Below are 22,322 nucleotides of genomic sequence, written 5' to 3'. Positions count from 1 at the left end.
ATAAAGAGGGCCAGAGTGCCCTTCCCATATCTGCTATTTCTCAAGTGCCTTTAATTGATTTAGAAGAACCAATATGTAGAAGCAACATATTTTGGGGTGACATGCTCTAAACTCCTCGTTTTGTTGCCTCTGTTTATAAGGTCCAACTGTTCTTCCTGCTCAGTTAGGCCCATTTTTGAAGTCCTGTCCTCACTGTAGCATTTACCCTGAGTTCAACTCATGGGGCTCTTGCCGTATGCATCACATAACTTGTTACCTTCAAATTATTCTAATATGCCATCTTTATTATAAGTATCTGTTTAATGCATTTGTCTTAGCTCCCCAACTAGACAACAAATGCTTTAACTAGCTGACTAATTTGTTAAATGCCCACCATCTCATAATTATTTAAACGCATCATTTTAATAATTTATGTATTATTAGTTTTATTTTGGAGAAAGAGAGCACATACATGAGCAGGAGAGATCGGCAGAGGGGTAGATAAATACAGAGAGAGAGGCACAGAGAGAAAAAGAGATCGAGAGAGAAAAAGAGAGAATTCCAAGCAGCCTCCACGCTCAGTAGAGCAAAATAGGGGACTTGATCCCAGTACCTTGGGATTATGACCTGAGCCAAAATTAAGAGTCAGTTGCTCAACCGACTGAGCCACCTTAGGGGCTCAATAAAGATGCATCATTTTAGATGGCGACACTGGTATGCAGACTATCATTGCTGTAGTCACTCATACCAAGAGTACTGGAGTTAATGAGAACATTATAGTATAATTAAATTGAATGATTATTTTGTACTGGGCTTGATTCTAAATTTCTTACATATTAATTTAATTCATGACTTTAGTATCATCCTTCATATCCCATATCTAATCCATCCAATTCAATGAATTCCTTCAAAACAGACCTGGAATTCTCCTTCTCACCGTATTCACTAGCACATCCTAGTTCTTGGCTCCATTATTTCTCTCCTCGATTACTGCAATAGCCTCATGATAGGTAGGTGTAATCTTACAACAGTATAGTGTAATCTTTTTAAAGATTAAGTCATACTTCTGTCCCAACCCTACAGTGGCCACTGACTTCACTCAAAATAAAAGACAAAGTTCTTCATGGCCTACAAGACCCTATATGATTTTCCTCCTCCTTCCATCATGGAACCTCATCTCGGTACGCTCTGCCTTGTTTGCTCTGCTCCCACCAACATGGGCCAGTCCTGTTGCTCTACAACACGTAACATACCGGGGGCCTCGATTCTAGCTTTTCCTTCTACCTGGAGCACACCTCCAGTCATGCACAGTTATCTCTTTTGAGCTGGCTCAAATCTCTCCTTCCCAGAAGTCCTATGTCGCCTTTTAAATCTGCAACTTGCCCTCTGCCTCCGACCTGATTCCTCTCAATCTCTATTTTTTTTTTAATAGCACTTACCACTTTTTCACATACTACAGAATTTTTTTAACCTGCATATTGTCTGCTCTCCTCGCCCGCATATAAACTCCAGGAGGGTCATGATCCCATGTTTTATTCATGGATGTATCCCAAAGAGCTTAAAACAGTGTCTGGTACATGAAAGGCATTCAGTACATACTTAGTGAATGATTCTGCACGTCTCAGGCTCTTGTGAGGAGCCTTAGCCGGCTTCTAAACCGCTGTATTTACGCCAAGGGCCAAACCCCATGGAGCTTCGAGGTCACCGGGCTAGTTCCAGATTTAGATTTATAGAACAAAGGAGATGGGTTAAAAAACACTAAAGGGTGCAGTTAGTTTCTTGCAGAAGGCCTTACAACAAACTTCCTCTCCGTTTGCATGTTCACAAGTGTTTCAATTTGCAGCATAAGTGATTTTGGACGTTCTCCTGCCGAAAGGAACCCACTGCCACCGCACTTGGGCTCGGCGACGCGGACCCTGCCCTTACCCCGGCAGCTTCAGTGCCCTCACTTAGGTGGTCAGGCCGTGCCTAAACAGCATTCTTTTCTGGGCCAGGAGGTCCCCGTCACAGGGACAAGGCGCCGACGTGGCGCCTCCTCCGTGGCCAGGTGTTCCGCGAGGCAGCCGCAGAGGTCGCAGCGCCCAGCGGCTGACAGGCGGCGAGGCGAACACCCGCACCAGGCCCCGCGGCGCGTCACGGCCGGCGGCGGCGGCGCCGGCGACTTCCCGGCTCCCGCACGCGCCCGTCGCACGCACGCGCACTGCGCCCAGCATGAGGGTCGCCGCTCTGATCAGGTAACGCGGCGCGGGAGCCGCCTTCCTATTCCCCCACCGGCCTCTCATCCCCTCCTGCCGCTGAACTGCAGCCGCCGCCGCCGCCTTCGGCAGCGCGGAGAAGTGTCTCCAGGAACCGCGTGTCGGGGCCCAGCGGCTCCCCGCGGCCACAGGAAGAGGCGGAGTTTTCGGGCTGTGGCCCGGCCCCTCCCGCGGTCCTGGCCGGCGCTCCTCCAGTCTCCCAGCCCCTTCCTCTGATTTTCTGGCCATCACACGTGGATTCACATTGCGTTCACCGGGGGGAACTTGAAAACCCACCCGTGTCTGGGTCTCACTGCCAGAACGCTGGTTTCATTACTCTCACAAGGTTCCGGGTCGGATTCTTAAACAGTGTATTGGGCGGCGAAGTTTGAGAACCACGGCTTCACTCCACTTACTCAAGTCCCTGCGGGAGTGCCTTCGGTCCGCCTTCCTCCCGGAGCTGTTTCTAGCTCCGCCCCCTCCCCCTCAAGGCCGCTTCTCCCTCGCCCGCAGTCCCGCTGCGCCTGGTTTGCTTTTGACAAAGGTGTATTTTACCTTGGGGTTCAAGTACCGAGGAAGAGTCTCTTCCCTGGGGATGAAGATGGGGTTGTATCAGTTTTATTCTAAATCCAGTTGCTTTTGCCGTAGACATTCACCTGCTTTTAGATTGATGTATGGTAACGTACTCTATCACAAACAAAAGTTTGAAATCTGTAGTAGCGCATCGTATTTAGGTGTCTATAAAAAGTAAGTCCTGTGATAACCAAAGACAGGCCAGTTTAAATGTTTCCATATGAATATGGAAACCGAAGCAAAGATAACCATAACAACATTAAAAAGGGAGTTTAGACTACAGTACATGTATATTTGATGAGATTAGGACCTGTATAGAGTGTCTGAGATATACCACAATCATGTTTTCTTTTGCGAGTCCGTTGAAGATTTCATAAACGTTTTTGTTCAATGTTCTAGGTAATTGATACTGCCTAACAATAGTGACCTGTGAATTAAGAACTCTTGATGTTGCAGTCTAATCCTTTCTGCAGTGACTGGAATATTCCAGTGCCATTTTTAGGTCTCCCTAATGTCAAAATAGTTACTGATCTTAAGTAAATTTTTTCTGTAAAGTGAACGATTAATCTCTGACCCTGTGATCTTCATGATCAAATAGATAAGGATAAAAAGTAGTCCAGGAAATGAGTAATTTACGTCATATGCAACTTGCCAAAAGTTTAACCACTGAAGTAAGACACACCAACTGAAGATTTAGATCCTGGAGGGACTGATAGAAGATTACTATAATCCATTACAGTAAATATTCAGTAATGTGTATATATTACTTTTATGATAAAAAAGCAAATTACTAAAATCATCAATGTTGGAAAATTCTTGCTAAATGTAAAATCTGTGTAAATGTTAGGAGACATGCTATAAGTATGGATATATAACAATTTATATATTAGAATATGAATGCATACATAATATGTACATTTATATGAATATACATTTGAATATATATGAATTTAAACTTAAACACAGTGAATCTATTTGTAATATATCATGTCTGTGTGTATGTACTAAAGTGAGAGATGGGATATATTTGTGTGCTTTAAGGGATAAGTGAAACCAAGATTCTCACATATCTTTAGAACATAAAAAACATTATTCTCCTTATACACAAAGATTGACTTCTTCAGTTTTACAGTTGAATGACACCTTGAGAAATAGCTAAAACCATTCTTTGGTTTTATAACAAAGCATGTAAACCCAAGCACACTGAGTAACTTCACTTAGTGTACCAGAGTTGGATTTTAAAATTCTAATCTTCTTTAGGACTTCTCACCTAACATATGCTTATGTAGTTTGTAATGTTCTAAGATGCAAATAAGCTGCTCAGCATTTCCCAAACCTTTTGTTTTTACAGTATTTGTTGGACACTAACGTTTCATTGAACACAGTTTACTATTTTAAAGCCCTATTTGAAATTTTAGTGTATTTATAAATGAATTATAAAGCTAAGTTCTGATTATAGGTGTATACCCTTTCTTATTTTTTTAAGTTTATTTTTTATGAGAGACAGAGAGTGGGAGCAGGGGAGGGGCAGAGAAAGAGGGAGAATCTCAAGTAGGCTCCAGGTTGTCATCGTAGAGCCTGATGTAGGGCTCCAACCCACTAAATTGAGATCATGGCCTGAGCGGAAATTAAGAGTCAGAGCTCAACCCACTGAACCACCCAGGTGCCCCAGGGGTACACTCTTTAATCTTTAATAATCCAAAGGATTAGAACTGTGATTTTTATGCCCATTAATCTTTAATATTCTAAATATTCTAAAAACATTAGTCAAATCTCTTTGTCCTGAGAAAATAGAGCCCTGAAGTTCAATAGGGGAAGTTGTGGAAGATTTAGGGGAATATCAGAGTCTGAGGAAAGGGAGCATGATTTATAACTTCACAATGCCCCTTGTGGTCTCCCCTTGAGAAGTTCTGGAATGACAGTTATTGATTAGAATGTGGTAGAGGCAGATGAATGTTGGCAGCTAAAATAAAAGCCAAAAGGGCCAGTTTCTAGGCCAGGCAATCTCTTTTTAAAAGTTTCTTGGGCTATGAACGGGTCTCAAGTGCCTGGAAGTGCACCTGCAGATCTTAAAGATTGGAAAGAATGGAATAGGAGGGGAAAAAAGAGAGGTGATGAGAAAGTAAAGAAATACGTACAATGAGAAACAGTAGAGTTTTAAACCAAAATAAAGGTTGTCATTCAACCTTGCCATTCAACCTTATTATAGATGAACTTGGCACAGAGGTTGCCATTGGTGTAAAGGTTTGCCTTTCAACCTTGTTATAAATAAACCACTCATCTTGACTAAGTGATTTGCCCTTGCCTTAGGTAGATTTGGTTCTAGAATTTAGAAATTTCCTTCAATCTGTTTACTAGATCTAAGGCACAAGCCTTGTCCTGCCATTGTATATATAGTATAAATATGCTGCCGAAGTTAGCACTTGCCATCATATGTATAGTGATAGCTAAAGTACTGATGGTACTGATGTTTAACTTCATCAGGGCAATTCAGCATTTTGTTTTCTATCTCTACAGAATGTGATCCCACCAAGTCCATCAAACTTTGTCCTTAGATTGGGTCTCAGATCTTTAATTTGAGCCTTTAATTGGTGATGGTGGCCAGTTGTTAGATTTCTAATAGTAAAACAGAATAGATATTTTTCTACTTTTCCAAGGAGGAGTTCATCTAAGGAACATATGTAATAGCTGTTTAGCTAGAACGTACAATTAAATCATATTTTTAATTTTCAAAGCATTTTGTATATAAAGGAGAGCCACTGTTATAAACCAAAGAGTTATTATATTTTGTTTAGAATGGTCTTTGTCTTAATGGCACATAATATCACAAGCTCTTGTGAGTGGCAACCTTAGACATTCAGATTCATTTGCTTAGTTTGCTCCTGCTATGGAAATCACACGTGATCTTTTGTATTTTAATTGTAAAGCGGTCCCTGAAGTATTCAGAAAAGTCGAATAAATGTATTTGAATATCTAATGATTCTATGTTTAATAATGGTCAATAACCTGATATTTGTCTATTTCTTTTTCAGTGGTGGGAAGGATAGCTGTTATAATATGATGCAGTGCACTGCTGCTGGGCATCAGATCGTTGCTTTAGCAAATCTAAGACCAGCTGAAAACCAAGGTAAGTGTATAATATCCTTATTGGGAAGTTCTCTAAATGACTGAAACTCCCATCTTCATAATTGTATTCTATTGTGTGCAGTATGCAAAGACAAAAATGGAACTAATATATATTAAGTGCCTAATTAGATGCTAGGTTCTATGCTAAGTGTCTTTAATTACATATCCTTTATTTCTCATAAGAACTCCTAGACAGTTTATTATTAGACAGAGATACTGAAACTCATAGTTTTATAAATTTCTCCAAGGTACATAACTTGAACAAACTTGAAGACTTGAGACTTGAACCCTTGAACCTCCTTACTTCAGAATGTACTGCTGTGCCACCACAACACAGTTCCAAGTATTGTAGGCAATATACAGATAAATAAGATACAGCTTCTAGGAGCGTGGAGAGTAAGACATACAACGATGGATCATCTATCTTACATGTACGCTAAACATATAAGACTTGAGAGAGGCATACAGCAGTACATTTCCACTTTTCATTTGCCTGTGATACCAAGGACATCCACAGATAATCCACAGACCTCATTTAAGCTGGGTTGTTTTTGTTTTTTTTTCAGTTTTCTTCCCAATGAAATTTCCCTAATTAGAAATTTTCTCCCCCTGTGTCCTTGTCCATGTCCAAGTTTCCCCTTTTGAAAAGGACACAAGTCATATTTGGATTAAGAGGCCACCCTAATGATCTCATTTTAACTAATTACATCTGCATTGACCCTACTTGCAAATAAAAACGTTTTGAGCTATGCATGTTAGGATTTCAGTGTAAGAATTTGAGAGGGACACAATTCAACCTTCAACAATTTTGTTTATTTTTATTGAGATATAATTGCCATATAACGTTGTATTAGCTTTAGGTGTACAACATAAAGATTTGGTATATGTATATATTGAGAAATGATTACCACAATAAGTTAACATCTATCACCACACAGTTGTACTTTTTTTTACAATTAGAACTTTAAAAAAAAGAAAAATATTCACTAATTTGTCTTTTATACTCTTCTATTATACCCGTATAACTATAGATATTAACTGTTAAGGTATAATAGGGAGAGATTTACAATTGTCTGACTTTATTTAATACTACTTATCCACATGGCTCTCCTAGTAAGATCTTTTTATCATCTTCTTTACTCAGCTTTTTTCAAGACCATGCTTTGGCTCTATTGTTATTTTAGGATGAATTAAATGAGTAGTATATGTAAAAACACTAATTAGAGTTCCTGGCATGAAGTAGGCATCCAGTAAATTTAGTTGAATCTGAATCTAGTGCTAAAATATGTCCTATTTTTCTCCCTTCCTCCCTCCCTCTCTCCCTCCCTTCTTTACTTCCTTCTTTCATTCCTTCCTTCCTTCTCTCCTCAAGGCTACCAGTCTGTTCAGTTTTTGTTTTTATATCATTTTACAGCTATTGTCTATTTATTTTGTCTTTGATTTTTATCCCCAAATAGACTGCTTATTCTTGAGAGGAGAGATCATATCTTCTGTGTTTTTTTTACTTGTGCCTCAGTACATGGGATAGCTCTGTGCCTCTGTAGTAGGCATTCACTCAATTCTTGGTGGGCAGATGAATAATGAACTAACTAGAATTAGGCCTAGAATAGCGAGCAGTTATTTCCATCATATATTTGAATATTCTTTATTTCACAGTTAAGACCCAAGTAATGCTGGAAGTAAAGTGGGAAGATAGAGATTAGAAATATTTTATAGGAAGAAATAGAAAACAGGTCTTGTAGAGGGTGAAGGGTAAACATACACTCTAGGATTTTGCACTAGGGTTTCAATGATGAATAATATAACAGCATTTAAGGGTGTTTGGAAATGACCTTCTTTTTTTGACTTTAAATAATAAAGAGAAAACTGACTAAGGTTGAGCGGGAACTATACTGTAACTTCTATACTATAAAAGAAGAAGCAGAATTTTGTTGCAGCCTTATGTTCTGTTACCAGAAGGAAAAAAAAATTCCCTTATTCCTTCTGGCTAAGCAGGCAAGTGGGTTTTTTAAGCTTTCTATCTGAGAGGTCTTAGTGTTTTAAAAGCAGACATTTCTATAATATATACAAGTATATAATTTTTCTCCTTGGAGTTTCTATCTTGTTTTAAATTTTTCTACTTGAATTAGTATAGTTACTTTGTATTGAATCATCGATATATAATCTTCCAAGTGCTCATGGTTCACTGGTAAGATGGATAAAATGATAAGTACAATGTGTCTCTAAATTATACCTCAGAATGGTATGGAGACATTTACCTAAAATATTGTTAGTAAGAAAAATTCAACAGTAAATGGAATTAAAATATTATGAAGTAAAAGCTGGGAAAAAAATCAGCTGAAACTATAGTAACTGTAGGGGAAGAGAATAGATGGCTGTGGGTTGGTAAATGGAGAGGATTTAGCTAATCTTGATTTAAAGTCGGCAGGAAGTTGGTGATTATTGAATGATTTGTTGATGGACTTATTTTTCCCCTAAACATGTTGTAAGAGGAAGTTTAATGAGGAAAGACTGGTAGAGATGACTTCAGTATAAAATTGGTTAGAGTGAATTCATGGCACTGGGTTTTGAATGCGTAGTCTGGAAAGGAATTTATTCCCATCAATGGTGATAATGTGAACTTGTCAGAAAATTCACAAAACCATCTCTTTAAATTTGTAGTAGGAACTTTTGTGGCATGTTAATTGAGGTGCTTCAGGCAACAGTGGAGCCTTTTGATTTTATTTGATCTCACACTATTGTTGCAATATTGGTTCCATTAATACAAGTTACATTGTGGTTAGGAGTAAATGGAGTCTTAAAGGAAAATTGTCTTCTAGGTTTTTGAAGTCAGTAAAATGTTTTAATTATTATGCTAACATCAGGAAGTTTCTTGCTGAGAAGTTCAAAGTTCTTTAAATATATTAATTCAGTTGTGTCAGTGTTCTTTAAAACTAATATATGTAAAGATCCAGGGTAAGTTTGAGATGAGGGTAGCCTGAAAGGTTTTTCGGTGACTTTGGCTATATCTCTACTTCCTTCTGTGAGTAGGAGTAGACAGGTATGTAATAATAATGTGAGTACGTGGAAGCCAGTGTAGTGTATGGGTTGGGTTTAGACCTGGTGGGCCATAATGTGATGGCAGATGGTGATGGTTTTATTTACTGAAGGGGCCCTTAAAATATCATTTGTTGTCCATTTTTATAGGATATTCTTTCTTCGTACTCAGGTTAATTGGACATTCTTGACATATATGCATACATATACACATACGTACATATATGTTAAATTGTGTTGTAACCTTTTTTTAAAACTTACTCTAACACATTGTGAACATATTCCACGTCATTATTATTCCATCACAACATTTCCTAGATATATTCTTTGAAACACAAATACCTGATGAAATGTAAGTCTTCTAAGGATATATAAATTTGAGATATAGTTCATAATCTCTTCTCTTATTGGAACACCTTAAAGCACATTAGGCTAGGAAGAATTACAGAAAAGACACCTGTTTAACATGGTTATCCCCTTTTTAAATAAATTATTTGACCACGGGATCCTTTTTTCATCCAGTACCTGCTATTATCTCATGGGATTCCTATTCTGCAGAAGATACTTTAGAAAACTAAAAGGCAACTGATGGAATGGGAATAGATATTTGCAAATGACATATTGGATAAAGGGTTAGTATCCACAATCTAGAAAGAACTTACCAAACTCAACACCCAAAAAACAATCCAGTGAAGAAATGGGCAGAAGAAGGGGCACCTGGATGACTCAGTCTGTTAAGCATCTAACTTAGCTCAGATCATGATCTCACGGTTCATGAGTTAGAGCTCTGCATTGGACTGTGTGCTGACAGCCCAGAGCCTGGAGTCTGCTTTGGATTCTGTGTGTCCTTCTCTCTCTGCCCCTCCCTGACTCACGGTCTGTCTCTCTTTCTCTCAAAAATAAATAAACATTAAAAAATTTTTTTAAAAAGGAAAAGAAATGGGCAGAAGACATGAATAGCTGCTTCTCCAAAGAAGACATCTAGGTGACCAACTGATACATGAAAGGATGTTCAACATGACTCATCATCAGGGGAATACAAATCAAAACTGTATTGAGATACCACCTCACACCAGTCAGAAAATTAACACACCAGGCTAAAATTAACAGCTTAGGAAACAACAGGTGTTGGTGAGGATGTGGAGAACCAGAACCCTCTTGCACTGTTGGTGGGAATGCAAATTGATGCAGCTGCTTTGGAAAACAGTGTGTAGATTAAAAAAATTAAAAATACAATTACCCTATGACCCAAGCAATTGCACTACTAGGAATTTATCCAAAGGATACAGGAGTACTGATTCATAGGGGCACATGTACCCCAATGTTTATAACAGTGCTATCAACAATAGCCAAATTATGGAAAAAGTCCAAATGTCAATCAGCTGATGGATGGGTAAAGATGTGGTTTATATATACAATGGAATACTACTTGGCAATGAGAAAGAATGAAATCTTGCAATTTGCAACAATGTGGGTGGCATTGGAGGGTATTATGCTAGGTGAAATAAGTCAGTCAGAGAATGACTAATATATGTTTTCACTCATATGTGAAATTTGAGAAACTTAACAGAAGACCATGGGGGAAGGGAAGGGGAAAAATAGTTTCAGACAGAGAGGGAGGCAAACCTTAAGAGACTCTTTAAATACAGAGAACAAACTAAGGGTTGTTGGGGTGGGGAGGGGAAAATGGGTGAGGGGCATTGAGGGATGAGCTTGTTGGAATGAGCACTGGGTGTTATATATAAGCAATGAATCACGGGAATCTAATCCTGAAACCAAGAGCACGCTGTATGCACTGTCTGTTAGCTAACTTGACAATAAATTGTATTTTAAAAATAAAAATAAAATAGAAAAAAGAAAAAGAAAATTCTCCTTCTTCATTTGCAACAACATGGATGGGCCTAGAGGGCATTATGCTAAGTGCAATAAGTCAGACAGGGATAGACAAATATATGATTTCATTTATGTGTGGAATCTAAACTAAACAAATGATCAAACACACAAAAAAAACAGATTCTTAAATACAGAAAACAACTAGTGATTGCTAGAAGGAAAGTGGGTAGGGGAATGGGTGAAATCGATGAAGTATGTTAAGAGATACAGACTTCTGTTTATAATATGGGGATGTAGAGTAGCATAGGAAATATAGTCAATAATATTGTAATAATGTTGTATGGTGGCAGATGTTGACTATGTTTATTGTGGGAAGCACTGAGCAATCTATAGAATTATTATATCAATATGTTGCACACTAATATAACATTGAAACTAATATACCATTATGTCAATTATACCTCAATGATAAATTAAAAAAATAGAAAATGCTTTTCCTCAAAATTATATAAATGGTTGCAAAGTATTTCATTATATGAATACTATAAATTTTAACATAATGCTATGATGAATATCTGGAAATAATATTTGGTACATTCATGATTCTTTTTTCTCAAAAGTAAATATGATATCAAAAAGCCTGTTCCAATATATTTGTAAGTTCATTTGTATCTTCAGAAATGTCTGGTGTGACTCATCTATTTTGAATATTTTACCTATATTAATATTTGTGAAATCTTGTGACAGTGATTGTGTTACTGACTAGGTTAAGCTATATTTCTGTACACATTTATAACTGTTTATAACTGCTCTAACAATATTGAATTTCTTTTTCTTCTTGCAGATAATTTTATTTAAAATATATTACAAAGCTCATGGGTCCACCTGAAACATGATTTATTTATTATTTTTTTATTAAGATAAAATTGGTATATAGCATATTAGTTTTGGGTATATAACATAATAATTGTTTAAACTGCAAAGTGACCACCCGATATATCTCCTTACGAGATCTTTATATTTATTAGCTATTAATCCCTTATTGGGTATGTGACATGCAAATATGTTCTTCCGTCCAGTAGGTTGCTTTTTCATTTTGTTGATAGTTTCCTTTGCTCAGTAGAGGCTTTTTAGGTTGATGTAGTCCCATTTGTTTGTTTTTGGTTTTGGAGTCTGATCCAAAAATTCAATGCCAAGACCAATGTCAAAAGAGCTTGCTATCTGTGCTTTCTTCTAGAATTATGGTTTCAGGTCTTTCATCTATTTTGAGTTCTAATTTGTTTTAAGTCTTTAACCTATTTTGAGTTCATTTCTGTGTATGGTATAAAATGGTGTTGTAGTTTTAGTCTTTTGCTGCATGTAGCTGTCCAGTTTTCTCAACACAATTTATTGAAGAGACTGTTCTGTCCCCAAAGTATTTCTTGGCTCCTTTGTAATAAAGTAATTGACCATGTATGTGTGGGTTTATTTACGGGCTCACTCTTCTTTTCCACCGATCTATGTGTCTGTTTTTATGCAAATACCATACTGTTTTGATTACTATAGCTTTATAGTACAGTTTGAAATCAAGGAGTGTGAAACCTCTGGCTTTGTTCTTCTTTCTCAAGATTGGTTTGTCCATTCAGGGTCTTTTGTGGCTCTTTGCAAGTTTCAGAATTTTTTGGTCTATTTCTGTGAAAAGTGCCATTGGAATTTTGATAGAGATTGCATTGAATTTGTAGATTGCTGTAGGTAGTATGCACATTTTAACAATTTTTCTAGTTGATGAGCATGGAATATCTTCCCATTTATTTGTCCTCTTCAGTTTCTTTTCACCAGTATCTTATAGTTTTCAGGGTGCAGGATTTTAACCTCCTTGATTAGATTTATACCTAGGTATTTTATTCTGTTTGATGCGATTGTAAATGGAATTGTTTTCTTAATTTCTCTTTCTGGTGGTTTGTTACTAGTGTATAAAAATGTGACAGGCTTCTGTATACTGGTTTTGTATTCTGCACCTTTTTAAAATTCATTTACTAGTTGTAATAGTTTTTTTTGGTGGAGTCTGTAGGGTTACTATATAAAGTATGTCACCTGAAAATAGTAACAGTTTTACTTCTTCCTAATGTGGATTTTTTTTTTCTTCCTTAATTGCTGTGACTAGAGCTTCTAGTACTGTGTTGAATAAAAGCGATGAGAGTGAATGTCATTGTCTTATTCTGATCTTAGAGGAAAAGCTTAGAATTTCTCACTGTCAAGTATGATGTTAGCTCTGGGCTTGTCATATATTGCCTTTTTTATGTTGAGGTACCTTCCCTCTATACTCACCTTGTTGAGAATTTTTATTTTAAATAGATGCCAAATTTTTCAAATGCTTTTTCTGTGTGTATTGAGATGATCATGCGATTTTTATCTTTCATTTGTTAGTATGGTGCATCATGTTAATTGATTTGATGATGTGAACCATCTTATCCTGGAGTAAATCCCACTTGATCATAGTGTATAATCCTTTGAATGTATTATCGAATTCAATTGACTAATATTTTGTTGAGAATTTTTACATCTATGTTCTTTAGGTGTAATTGACTTGTAATTTTCTTGTTTTGTGGTATTCTCGTGTGGTTTTCTTATCAGGGTAAAGCTGGTCTTGTAAAATGAGTTTGTAAGTGTTCCCTCCTATTAAGCTTTTTTGGAGAAGTTTGAGAAGAATAGGTATTAATTCTTTTTTGACTGTTTGGTGGAATTCACCAGTGAAACCCTCTCGTCTTGAACTTTTGTTTGTTGGGAGGTTTTTAATTACTTATTCAATCTCCTTACTAGTAATCAGTCTATTCAGATTTTCTATTTCTTCAAGAGTTAGTCTTGGAAAAATGGATGTTTCTAAAAATTTATCCATTACTTCTACATTGCCAAATCTGTTGGCATATAATTGTTTTTAGTAACTCTTATGATCCTTTGTGTTTCCGTAGTATCAGTTATAAAATGTCCTCTTTCATTTCTGATTTTATTTATTTCTTCTTATTCTTTTGCTGGATCTAGCCAAAGGTTTGCCAATTTTGTTTATTATTTTCACGAACCCGCTCTTAATTTTATTGTTCTTCTCTTTTGTCTCCTTAGTCTCTATTTCTGCTCTACTCTTTGTTGTTTCCTTGCTTCTGCTAAGTTTTGGCTTTGTTTATTCCTCTTTTTCTTGTTCTTGAAGTGTTAAAGTAATATTGTTTATTTGAAATTTTTCTGATTTCTTGCGGGAAGCGTGTATCGCCGTGAACTACCCTCTAAAACTGATTTGTCTGTATCCCATAGGTGTTGGATTGTTGTATTCCCTTTTCCATTTGTCTCAAGGTATTTTTTTACTTCACCTTTGATTTCTTTATTGACCCATTAATTCAGTAGCATGTTGTTTAATTCCACATACTTGTGATTTTTCCAGTATTCTTGTAATTGACTTGTAGTTTTCATAACATTGTGGTTGGAGAAAGTGATGGATATTATTTCAGCTTTCCTAAATGGCTTTTTTTGTGGCTTAACATGTGATCTGTCCTGGAGAATGTTCATGTGCACTTGAGAAGAATGTGTATTTTGCTTTCGGATGGGATATTCTGTATAAACCTATCAAGTCCATCTGGTCTGATGTATCATTTAAGGCTGATGTTCCTTTGTTGATTTTTCTATCTGGATGATCTATTTATTGATGTAAATGGGGAATATTAAAGTTCTCTACTATCGTATTGCTATATTGCTATTTCTTCTTTTAGATCTGGTAATATTTGACCTGGCAATATTTATATATTTAGGTGTCTATGTTGGGTACATACTATTTACAAATTTTATATCATCTTTTTGGCCGGACGCTCTTATCATTATATAATGCCCTTTGTCTTTTGTTGTAGTCTTTGTTTTAAGGTTAAGTATAACAATGCCACTTTTCTTTTTCCATTTGCATGGAATATCTTTTCCATTCCTTCTCTTTTATTCTGTGTGTGTCCTTAGAGCTAAAGTAAATCTCTTTTAGGCAACATATAGTTGTCTTGTGTTTGTTTGTTTATTTAATCCATTTAGCCACTCTCTTTTTTTTTTTCCCAACTATATCAATAATCACTTTAAATGTTCATTGTCTTTTTTTAAATAGTTTATTGTCAAGTTGGTTTCCATATAACATCCAGTGCTCATCCCCACAAGTGCCCTCCTCCATGCCCATCACCCCCCTTCCACTCCCCCCCACCCCCATCAGTCCTCATTTTTTTGTCAGCATTCAAGAGTCTCTCATGGTTTGCCTCTCTCCCTCTCCTCCACTATTTTCCCCCCTTCTTCTCCCCCACGGTCCTCTGTTAAGTTCCTCCTAATCCTATACGTGCAAACATATGGTATTTTTCCTTCTCTGCCTGACTTATTTCGCTCAGCGTAACACCCTCAAGGTCCATCCATGTTGCTACACATGGCCAGATTTCATTCTTTCTCATTGCCCTGTAGTATTCCATTGTATAGATAAACCACATCTTCTTGATCCATTCGTTCATTGATGGACGCTTAGGCTCTTCCTATGTTTTGGCTATTGTTGAGAGTGCTGCTATGAATATTGGGGTCCATGTGCCCCTATGCATCAGCACTCCTGTATCCCTTGGGTAAATTCCTAGCAGTGCTATTGCTGGGTCATAGAGGAGTTCTATTATTAATTTTTTGAGGAACCTCCATACTGTTTTTTTAAATGTTGGATTTATATTCCTTGCTCATTATCTTTTGTGTATCTATTACAGGTTTTTGGTTTTTGGTTGCTGTGAGGTTCATATATACATAATAGCCCATATATAGTAGTCTGTTTTAAGTAGATAGCAACTTTTATTTGAATGCATTCTGAAAGCTACATTCCCTCCCCTACATTGTATGTGTTAAAAGTGTTTTGTTTTGTTTTTTTAAGAGGGGGGAGAGAGTGAATGAATGTGAATGGAGGAGGGGCAGAGAGAGAATCCCAAACAGGCTTTACATTGTCAGCGTCGAGCCCAGGTGAGGATTTAAACTCATGAACTGAGAAAATTTTTCTTATTTGGAACTCTCTTTGCTTTCTGGACCTGTATGTCTGTTGCTTCAGGTTAGCGAAGTTTTCAGGCATTATTTCTGAATGACCTGAGCCAAAACCAGGTCAGGTTTCAGCTTAAGTTTCATCTTAACCGACTGAGACACTTAAGTGTCCCATTATGTTTTTAGTATATTATACATGTTTTAATTTTATATATCCCTTGACTGTTGTAATTATAGTAAATTTTCCTACTTTTGTCCTTTAACCTACAAACTGATTTTAGAAGTGGTTAACTCATTACCTTTACTATATATTTGCTTTAACACATCAGATTTTTACTTTCGTATGTTTTCTAGTTATTAGATATAGTGCTTTTTTTTCTTTTCTTTTTTTTTTTTTTCTTTTTTTTACATCCTAGAGAAATTCCTTTGAAATTTCTTGTAAGGCCAGTTTAGTGGTGATCAACAACCTTAGCTTTTCTTGTCTGGAAAATACTTCATCTCTCCTTCAGTTCTGAAAGATAGTTCTGCTGGGTAGATTATTTTTGGTTGGAAGTTTTTTTCTTTTCAGCACTTTGAGTATATTATGATACTCTCTCTGCAAAGTTTCTGCTGAAAAATCAGCTGATAGTCTTATGGGGTGGGTTGTGTTTCTTTGTATGTAACTAGTTGTTGTTTTTCTTGCCACTTTTAATATTCTCGGTCTTTAGCATTTGGTATTTTAATTATAATAGGTCTTGCTATGGCTCTCTCTAGGTTCATCTTTTTTGGAACTCTGTTTGCTTTTTGGACCTGTATGTCTGTTTCCTCAGGTTAGGGATGTTTTCAGCCATTATTCCTTCAATAAGTTTTCTACTTCTTTTTCTCTCTGTCTTCTCCTTCTAGACCCGAATAATGTGAATGCTATTATTCTTGATGTTGTCTCTTAAGTCACTTTAGCTATCTTCACTTAATATTTTTTTCTTTTTGATCTGATCTTTCTGGGTGAGTTCCATTGCTTTGTCTTCCAGCTCAATGATCCTTTTTCTGCTTCATCTAGTCTGCTTTTGAATCACTGCAGTGACTTTTTCAATTCAATTATTGTATTTTTCAGCTCTGTGACTTCATTTTGGTACTTTCTTATATTTTCTGCCTCGTTGTTGAAGTTCTCATCTTTCCCATCTCATCTCATTCAGTGAACATCTTTATTAAACCCACTTTGAAGTCTTTATCAGGTAAAATATTTAACTCTATTTCATTGAGGTGATTTCTGACATTTTGTCTTATTCTTCATTTGGAACATATTCCTCTGTTTCCTAATTTTGCTTTACTCTCTGTATTTGTTTCTATGTATTAAATGAAACAGTTACCTCTTCTGGTCTTTTTTTTAAATATTTAATTTTGAGAGATAAAGAGAGCAAGAGAAAGTGGGGGAAGGTCAGAGAAAGAGGGAGACACAATTCGAAGACAGACCCAGGTTCTGAGCTAGCTGTCAGCACAGAGCCTGACGTGGGGCTCGAACTCATGGACCGTGAGATCATTACCTGACTCAAAGTTGGACCCTTAACCAACTAAGCCCCTACCTCTTCCAGTCTTGATGCAGTGGTCTTCTATAAATGAACCTTATTCAACTTTGCTCTAATTCCTGGTTGTCTTTTGAACTTTTGTGATTGTCTAAGTGGACTAATTTATTCTTGATAAGACCCCATTGTTGAAGGTGTTCCAAGACCTATCAGCATTCCAAAGGGAGTGATCTCGGTTAAGAACTAGTTTCAGGTGGATTGGAAGCCAGATCCTCAGACAGCAGTTTTTAAAGAATGCAGATATATACATTTCTCTGGGACCACAAGTATAAATAAACTCTACTTCCAGACCTTGAAATCTGACGGTGTCCTCTGGGCAACAGTTACAAAAACAGGGCTTCTTTCTGAGAGGTGTCAGTGAGCTGTGACAAGGCCAAAGGAGGGCTCAAAGATGTAACTGCCTGCCTGTGGTTCCTGGAACACCTCTGTAATCTTTAGATATGTGACTAACATACCTAAACATACATGAAACCTGTCCCTCAGGTTGAAGCTCCAGGGCAAGTATACGGGCCTTTTTCAAAGCAGACAGGAGGAGTTTCAGTCTGCTGTCTGCTCACTGCTGTAGGTGTGGTAGCCTCCGCAGAGCCAGTCTTGTGAGGTGTAGAAACAGAAGCCCCTCTGGTTACTAGGTTCAGGTGATCAAGGAGTGTCTGTTGGGTGGACTGTGCTTGGTGGCCAGCTTTAGTGAGGTTGCAGGAGAGCACTGAGGCTGATGTCCATGGATTTTAGCGATGTCCAGGGTTTTAGTGATGCAGGGGAAGAATGCTGGGTGCAGAGCACACCCATGGCTTTAGTAAGATATGGGAGAAACACTGGGGTGGGACATGCCCACAGATTTAGCAATGCAGGAAAAAGCGCTAGAGGTGGGGCTTGCCTGTGGATTTAGCAAGGAAAGATCACTGAGGGTAGAGCATGCCTATAACTTTTGCCACGTAGGGGGAAAGTACTGGGAACAAGGCACCTGCACTTGTCACCAGCACTAGTAATGTGGAAAGAAGGAGAGGGAAAATATTGCTTCCCAGCACCTCCATCTCCAAACAAAGTCCCAACTTGTCCCTGCCCTTTCAGCCGACAATTTCACATTAGCAAATAAATCTTCACATATAATCCAGTCATCTCTCAAACTGCTGTTTTTGTGCTGGGCCTTGGGAAGAGTGAGTCTGTGCACAAGCTCTTCAAAAGGAATATCTCAAATCCCCATGGTCCCTTAGACCCCCTGGATGTGTGCTCCACTGGTTTTCAAAGCCAGGTTGTTTTAGGGTCCTTGTCATTCTAGTGCAGGTTCCATAGGGTTGGGGTGTCCAATGTGGGGCACAAACCCTCACTCCTCAATGAGAGGGCTCAGTATTGTGAGATCCCTTTCTGCTGGGGTTTTGGGCAAGATCGAGTCTCTGCTTTTATCACACATTTCAATTGCCCTTTTATTCCTTGTTGTGGAGGGAGCTATTCAGCTAGAATTCAGTGAGAATTGTGCCATATGTAGCTGTAGTTTTGGTATGTCTGTGGAAGATAGGCTCACAGTCTTCTTATGCAGCCATCTTGGACTGCTTCTTAATTTATACATTTTTGTATGTCTTGTGGAAATACTGAATATAAAATATATCAAGAGCATGTAATTTATTTTTCCAGATATTTGTCACTTGTTCAACAAGTAGCTACTTAGTTAAGAAAGGTTTTCCCTACAACTCCAGATGACTTTGTAAATAACCTTGAATGATTTGAAAAACATTTATGTAATAAAATCTTTAATCGAATAAACTAATCAAAATTTATTGGCTATATTACTCTTCTCTTTAAACATTTATTGTATATAGTTTTAAAAATTTATATGTATCTGTAATTAGTAGTAGAGATGACTAGACTGTGGACAAATGTGCAACTCTTCTACTTCATTTCACTTCATAAATGCAGAGAGATATACTGTAGTAAGTCTCCAAGCAGTAACCCAGATGGACTTTCAAATCCACTTTCTTTTTCACTCTGTTTTACTGATTATTTCTGTTTTCAATGTTACAGTGGGGTCAGATGAACTGGATAGCTACATGTATCAGACAGTGGGTCATCACGCCATTGATTTGTATGCAGAAGCAATGGCTCTTCCCCTTTATCGCCGTACCATAAGAGGAAGGAGCGTGGATACAGGACGAGTATACACCGAATGTGAAGGTGATGAGGTTGAAGATCTCTATGAACTCTTGAAACTTGTTAAGGTATGCACAAGAACCAATTACAGAAACGGAATAATGTGGTAATAAACAATTAACAACTGTTAGTAACCCAACTATTCCTTGAAATGATATTTTGTCTTTGGGCAGAAAAGAAAACTTACTATGCCTTTATTTTAGCTACTATTTAAAAATAAAACTTTTGGTATAGTTTGGCAGTCAGGATTGTCAAATGTCTTTAATTAAGGTTTTCCTTGGAATTTTGGAACTGATGGCCTTTTAGTCATTTTTTTTAAACAAATGCTTATTGAATGCCTACTATGTGCTCAGTATATAGGCACTGAGGATAATGCAATGAAGAAATGAGCCAAAACCCTGTTTTGTTGGAGCTTACTTTGCAGTGGGTGCAGACAATAGACAAACAAACAAATCATATGCTTGAAGAGTGCTGAGGAGTACTATGAAGACAAAGGAAAGAGTGAGGGTGGTAAGAAGTGATGAGGGGGCCCTCAAGCAAGACCTTTCTGGTATGGTGAAATTTAAATAGACCTAAAAGACTGAACCTTGCTTAAATCTAGTAAGAGAGAGATGAATTAAATACTTAAGTCCCTGTACATAAGAGTTCGGCAGCCATTGCGCATTCACTGTTAATTTTTATAAACAGAAAATTTAGGAGAGAAAGTGTGGGGCTTATAAATGTACTAGATACTATATTCAGTAACTGTTAATTAATGGAGATTATTTTCTATTAAGCCATTATTTTTTCATTCTCATTGATATTTAACTATTTGAATACATTCTGTATTTTGAATGTGAATTTTTTAAATCAGCTATAGTCAATTCATACAAGGCATATCTAATGAAATAGAGAATTTAAGCCAATATTTCCTGCGTGTCTTAGTGTATTTTCACAAAGTGAAGGAAGATTTCTGTCACTTACATCAAGAGACATTGCATTTCATTTTCTCATTCTTCATAGAAAGTTCAGCTTCTAAGAAGTTATACTATGAACCAGTATCATGAAAATTTGCTAGCCTCAAATAGCTATGCCAGTGTTATACTTTAAGTTTGATGCTGATCAAAGCTTAATATCAATTACGGATTTTGATTCAGAAACACACATGAAGCACTTCAATTCTTTTAAAGCTTGCTTGAATTAAGTATTTCTTATTTTGTATGTCAGACATTTTCATTTTTATTTAGCCTTTAAAAAAGAAACTGATGGGAAAACACTTGGAATAATGCCATAATTTACTGTTTAGTTATGGATAGCATAAGTAGATATTTTTCAAAGGAAATTACAAAGACCTCATTTCTTTCCTCTAGGAAGATACATACTAATAACAACTATTTTGATTAGCATACCAGGGGGAAAGGCATAAAAGTTCCACTTTTAATTGTCTTTCAAAACAATAAGATCTTGACACAGCTCACTTTGAGGTGTGAAATACTGAGGGCAAATTCTGCAGTTTTAAAATTTCCTTTTTAGGGTACAAAGAAATTAGGTATTAAGTTTTCAACATAAACTAGTTTTACAAAATGGTGGGATTCACACTAGAAGTAATTGGATTGCTTAAAAATCACTGATAACTGCTAACTTTGGGGAAGCTATATGATAATAACAGCCTTCTAAGAAAGGGAAAGATAATAAATTACTAATCAATTTAATTAAAAATGGGCAGATTAGTAGTAATTAAGAAGAAATTTCCCTTTCGATCCATGCTGTCTTTGGAGAAATGGATGCTTTGCCATTATCTTTATAGTAACCATCAGTTATGACATAAATTAATGCTAATGTTAAATCTTGACAACTGCTTTGGAAGTTCGTACATGATAATTATAACTATAGTTGAAAGAGATGTTATCAAGTTGTCGGGGACGAAATAGTTCCTTCTCTTTCTGTATAGAAATATTAATTTTACTATAGGATATTTTAAAGACATAAATATTAGAAATATATTGCTTTTATGGAAGAGATTGTATAACCAGGCTTTTACAGTTAAATCCATTTATGAAACACTGGTTTAAAGATTCCAATAGAGGTCTTACATATTCTAATGAATAATTGAGTAATTATGGAAAAAAACGGATCTAGAAGAGCTATAATTCTTCAGGTTAGTATTCACTCATTCTAAGAAAAAGATGGGGTTGCATTTCTTAATCCTTTGAATATTAATGGAGCATTGGAAGCATTTAGATTCATTTTCATTTTAAGCATTTATTTATAACAGGTTGCAGTTTTGTGACTTTCCCATGTAAGTCAATCTTTTGTTTTGTAGCTCTTTTTTCCCCACAAAATATTAGAGCTAAGTTTTGAGTAGGAGATGTTTCTTTTTGCAAAACACTTACATCTCTGAAAAGAAAGAACAATGACTTGCAAGAATTGACAGAGTAAGTTTCCTACTTTGCAGAAGTTATGAAAACTAATAGAAATGTAATAAGTCTTTATATCTCATAGATTACTGGGTGATTTTGACAGGTAGATATATATGTATATCTCAAGCTGTTTACAAGATAACCTGATTTTTATATAGCGAGCCTTTTCAAAAATTATTTAGAATTTCTTCAATATTAAAATGTCACCTTGGTTTTCATCTGGATTAATTTGGTATATAGATAACCTGTATTATTTCCTGGAAATAGAGCAATTTTCAAATTCTGTAGGTTTTCTGTGTAAGTCACATAAGAAATGGACTAGTTACTGAAGTATATGTGTAAATACTATATCCCTATAAAGAGTATATTTAAAGATTAACGTATTCTTCCTCCAAAAACATGGAGGTTAAAGAACACCCTACTAAAGAATGAATGGGCCAATCAGG

The 22,322-nt window shown here is 36.6% G+C and overlaps 1 protein-coding gene across 1 annotated transcript; it reads left to right on the top strand.

The window, feature by feature from the left end:
- Positions 1–2,114: 2,114 nt before the first annotated feature.
- On the top strand, positions 2,115–19,583 carry LOC120224227 (diphthine--ammonia ligase-like; the record flags this gene model as incomplete). The annotated part of the gene is made up of 3 exons (XM_039222453.1): positions 2,115–2,213; positions 5,819–5,913; positions 19,352–19,583. Coding segments are annotated over exons 1-3 (350 nt in total), but the record flags the coding sequence as incomplete, so codon positions are not given.
- Between the last annotated feature and the right edge of the window lie 2,739 nt (positions 19,584–22,322).

The sequence above is a fragment of the Hyaena hyaena genome, unplaced genomic scaffold, assembly GCF_003009895.1.
Source record: "Hyaena hyaena isolate Hyena2069 unplaced genomic scaffold, ASM300989v1 scaffold_1134, whole genome shotgun sequence".
Taxonomy (NCBI): domain Eukaryota; kingdom Metazoa; phylum Chordata; class Mammalia; order Carnivora; family Hyaenidae; genus Hyaena; species Hyaena hyaena.
The sequence above is the reverse complement of the archived record's forward strand: the minus strand, read 5'-3'. Positions and strand labels throughout refer to the sequence as shown.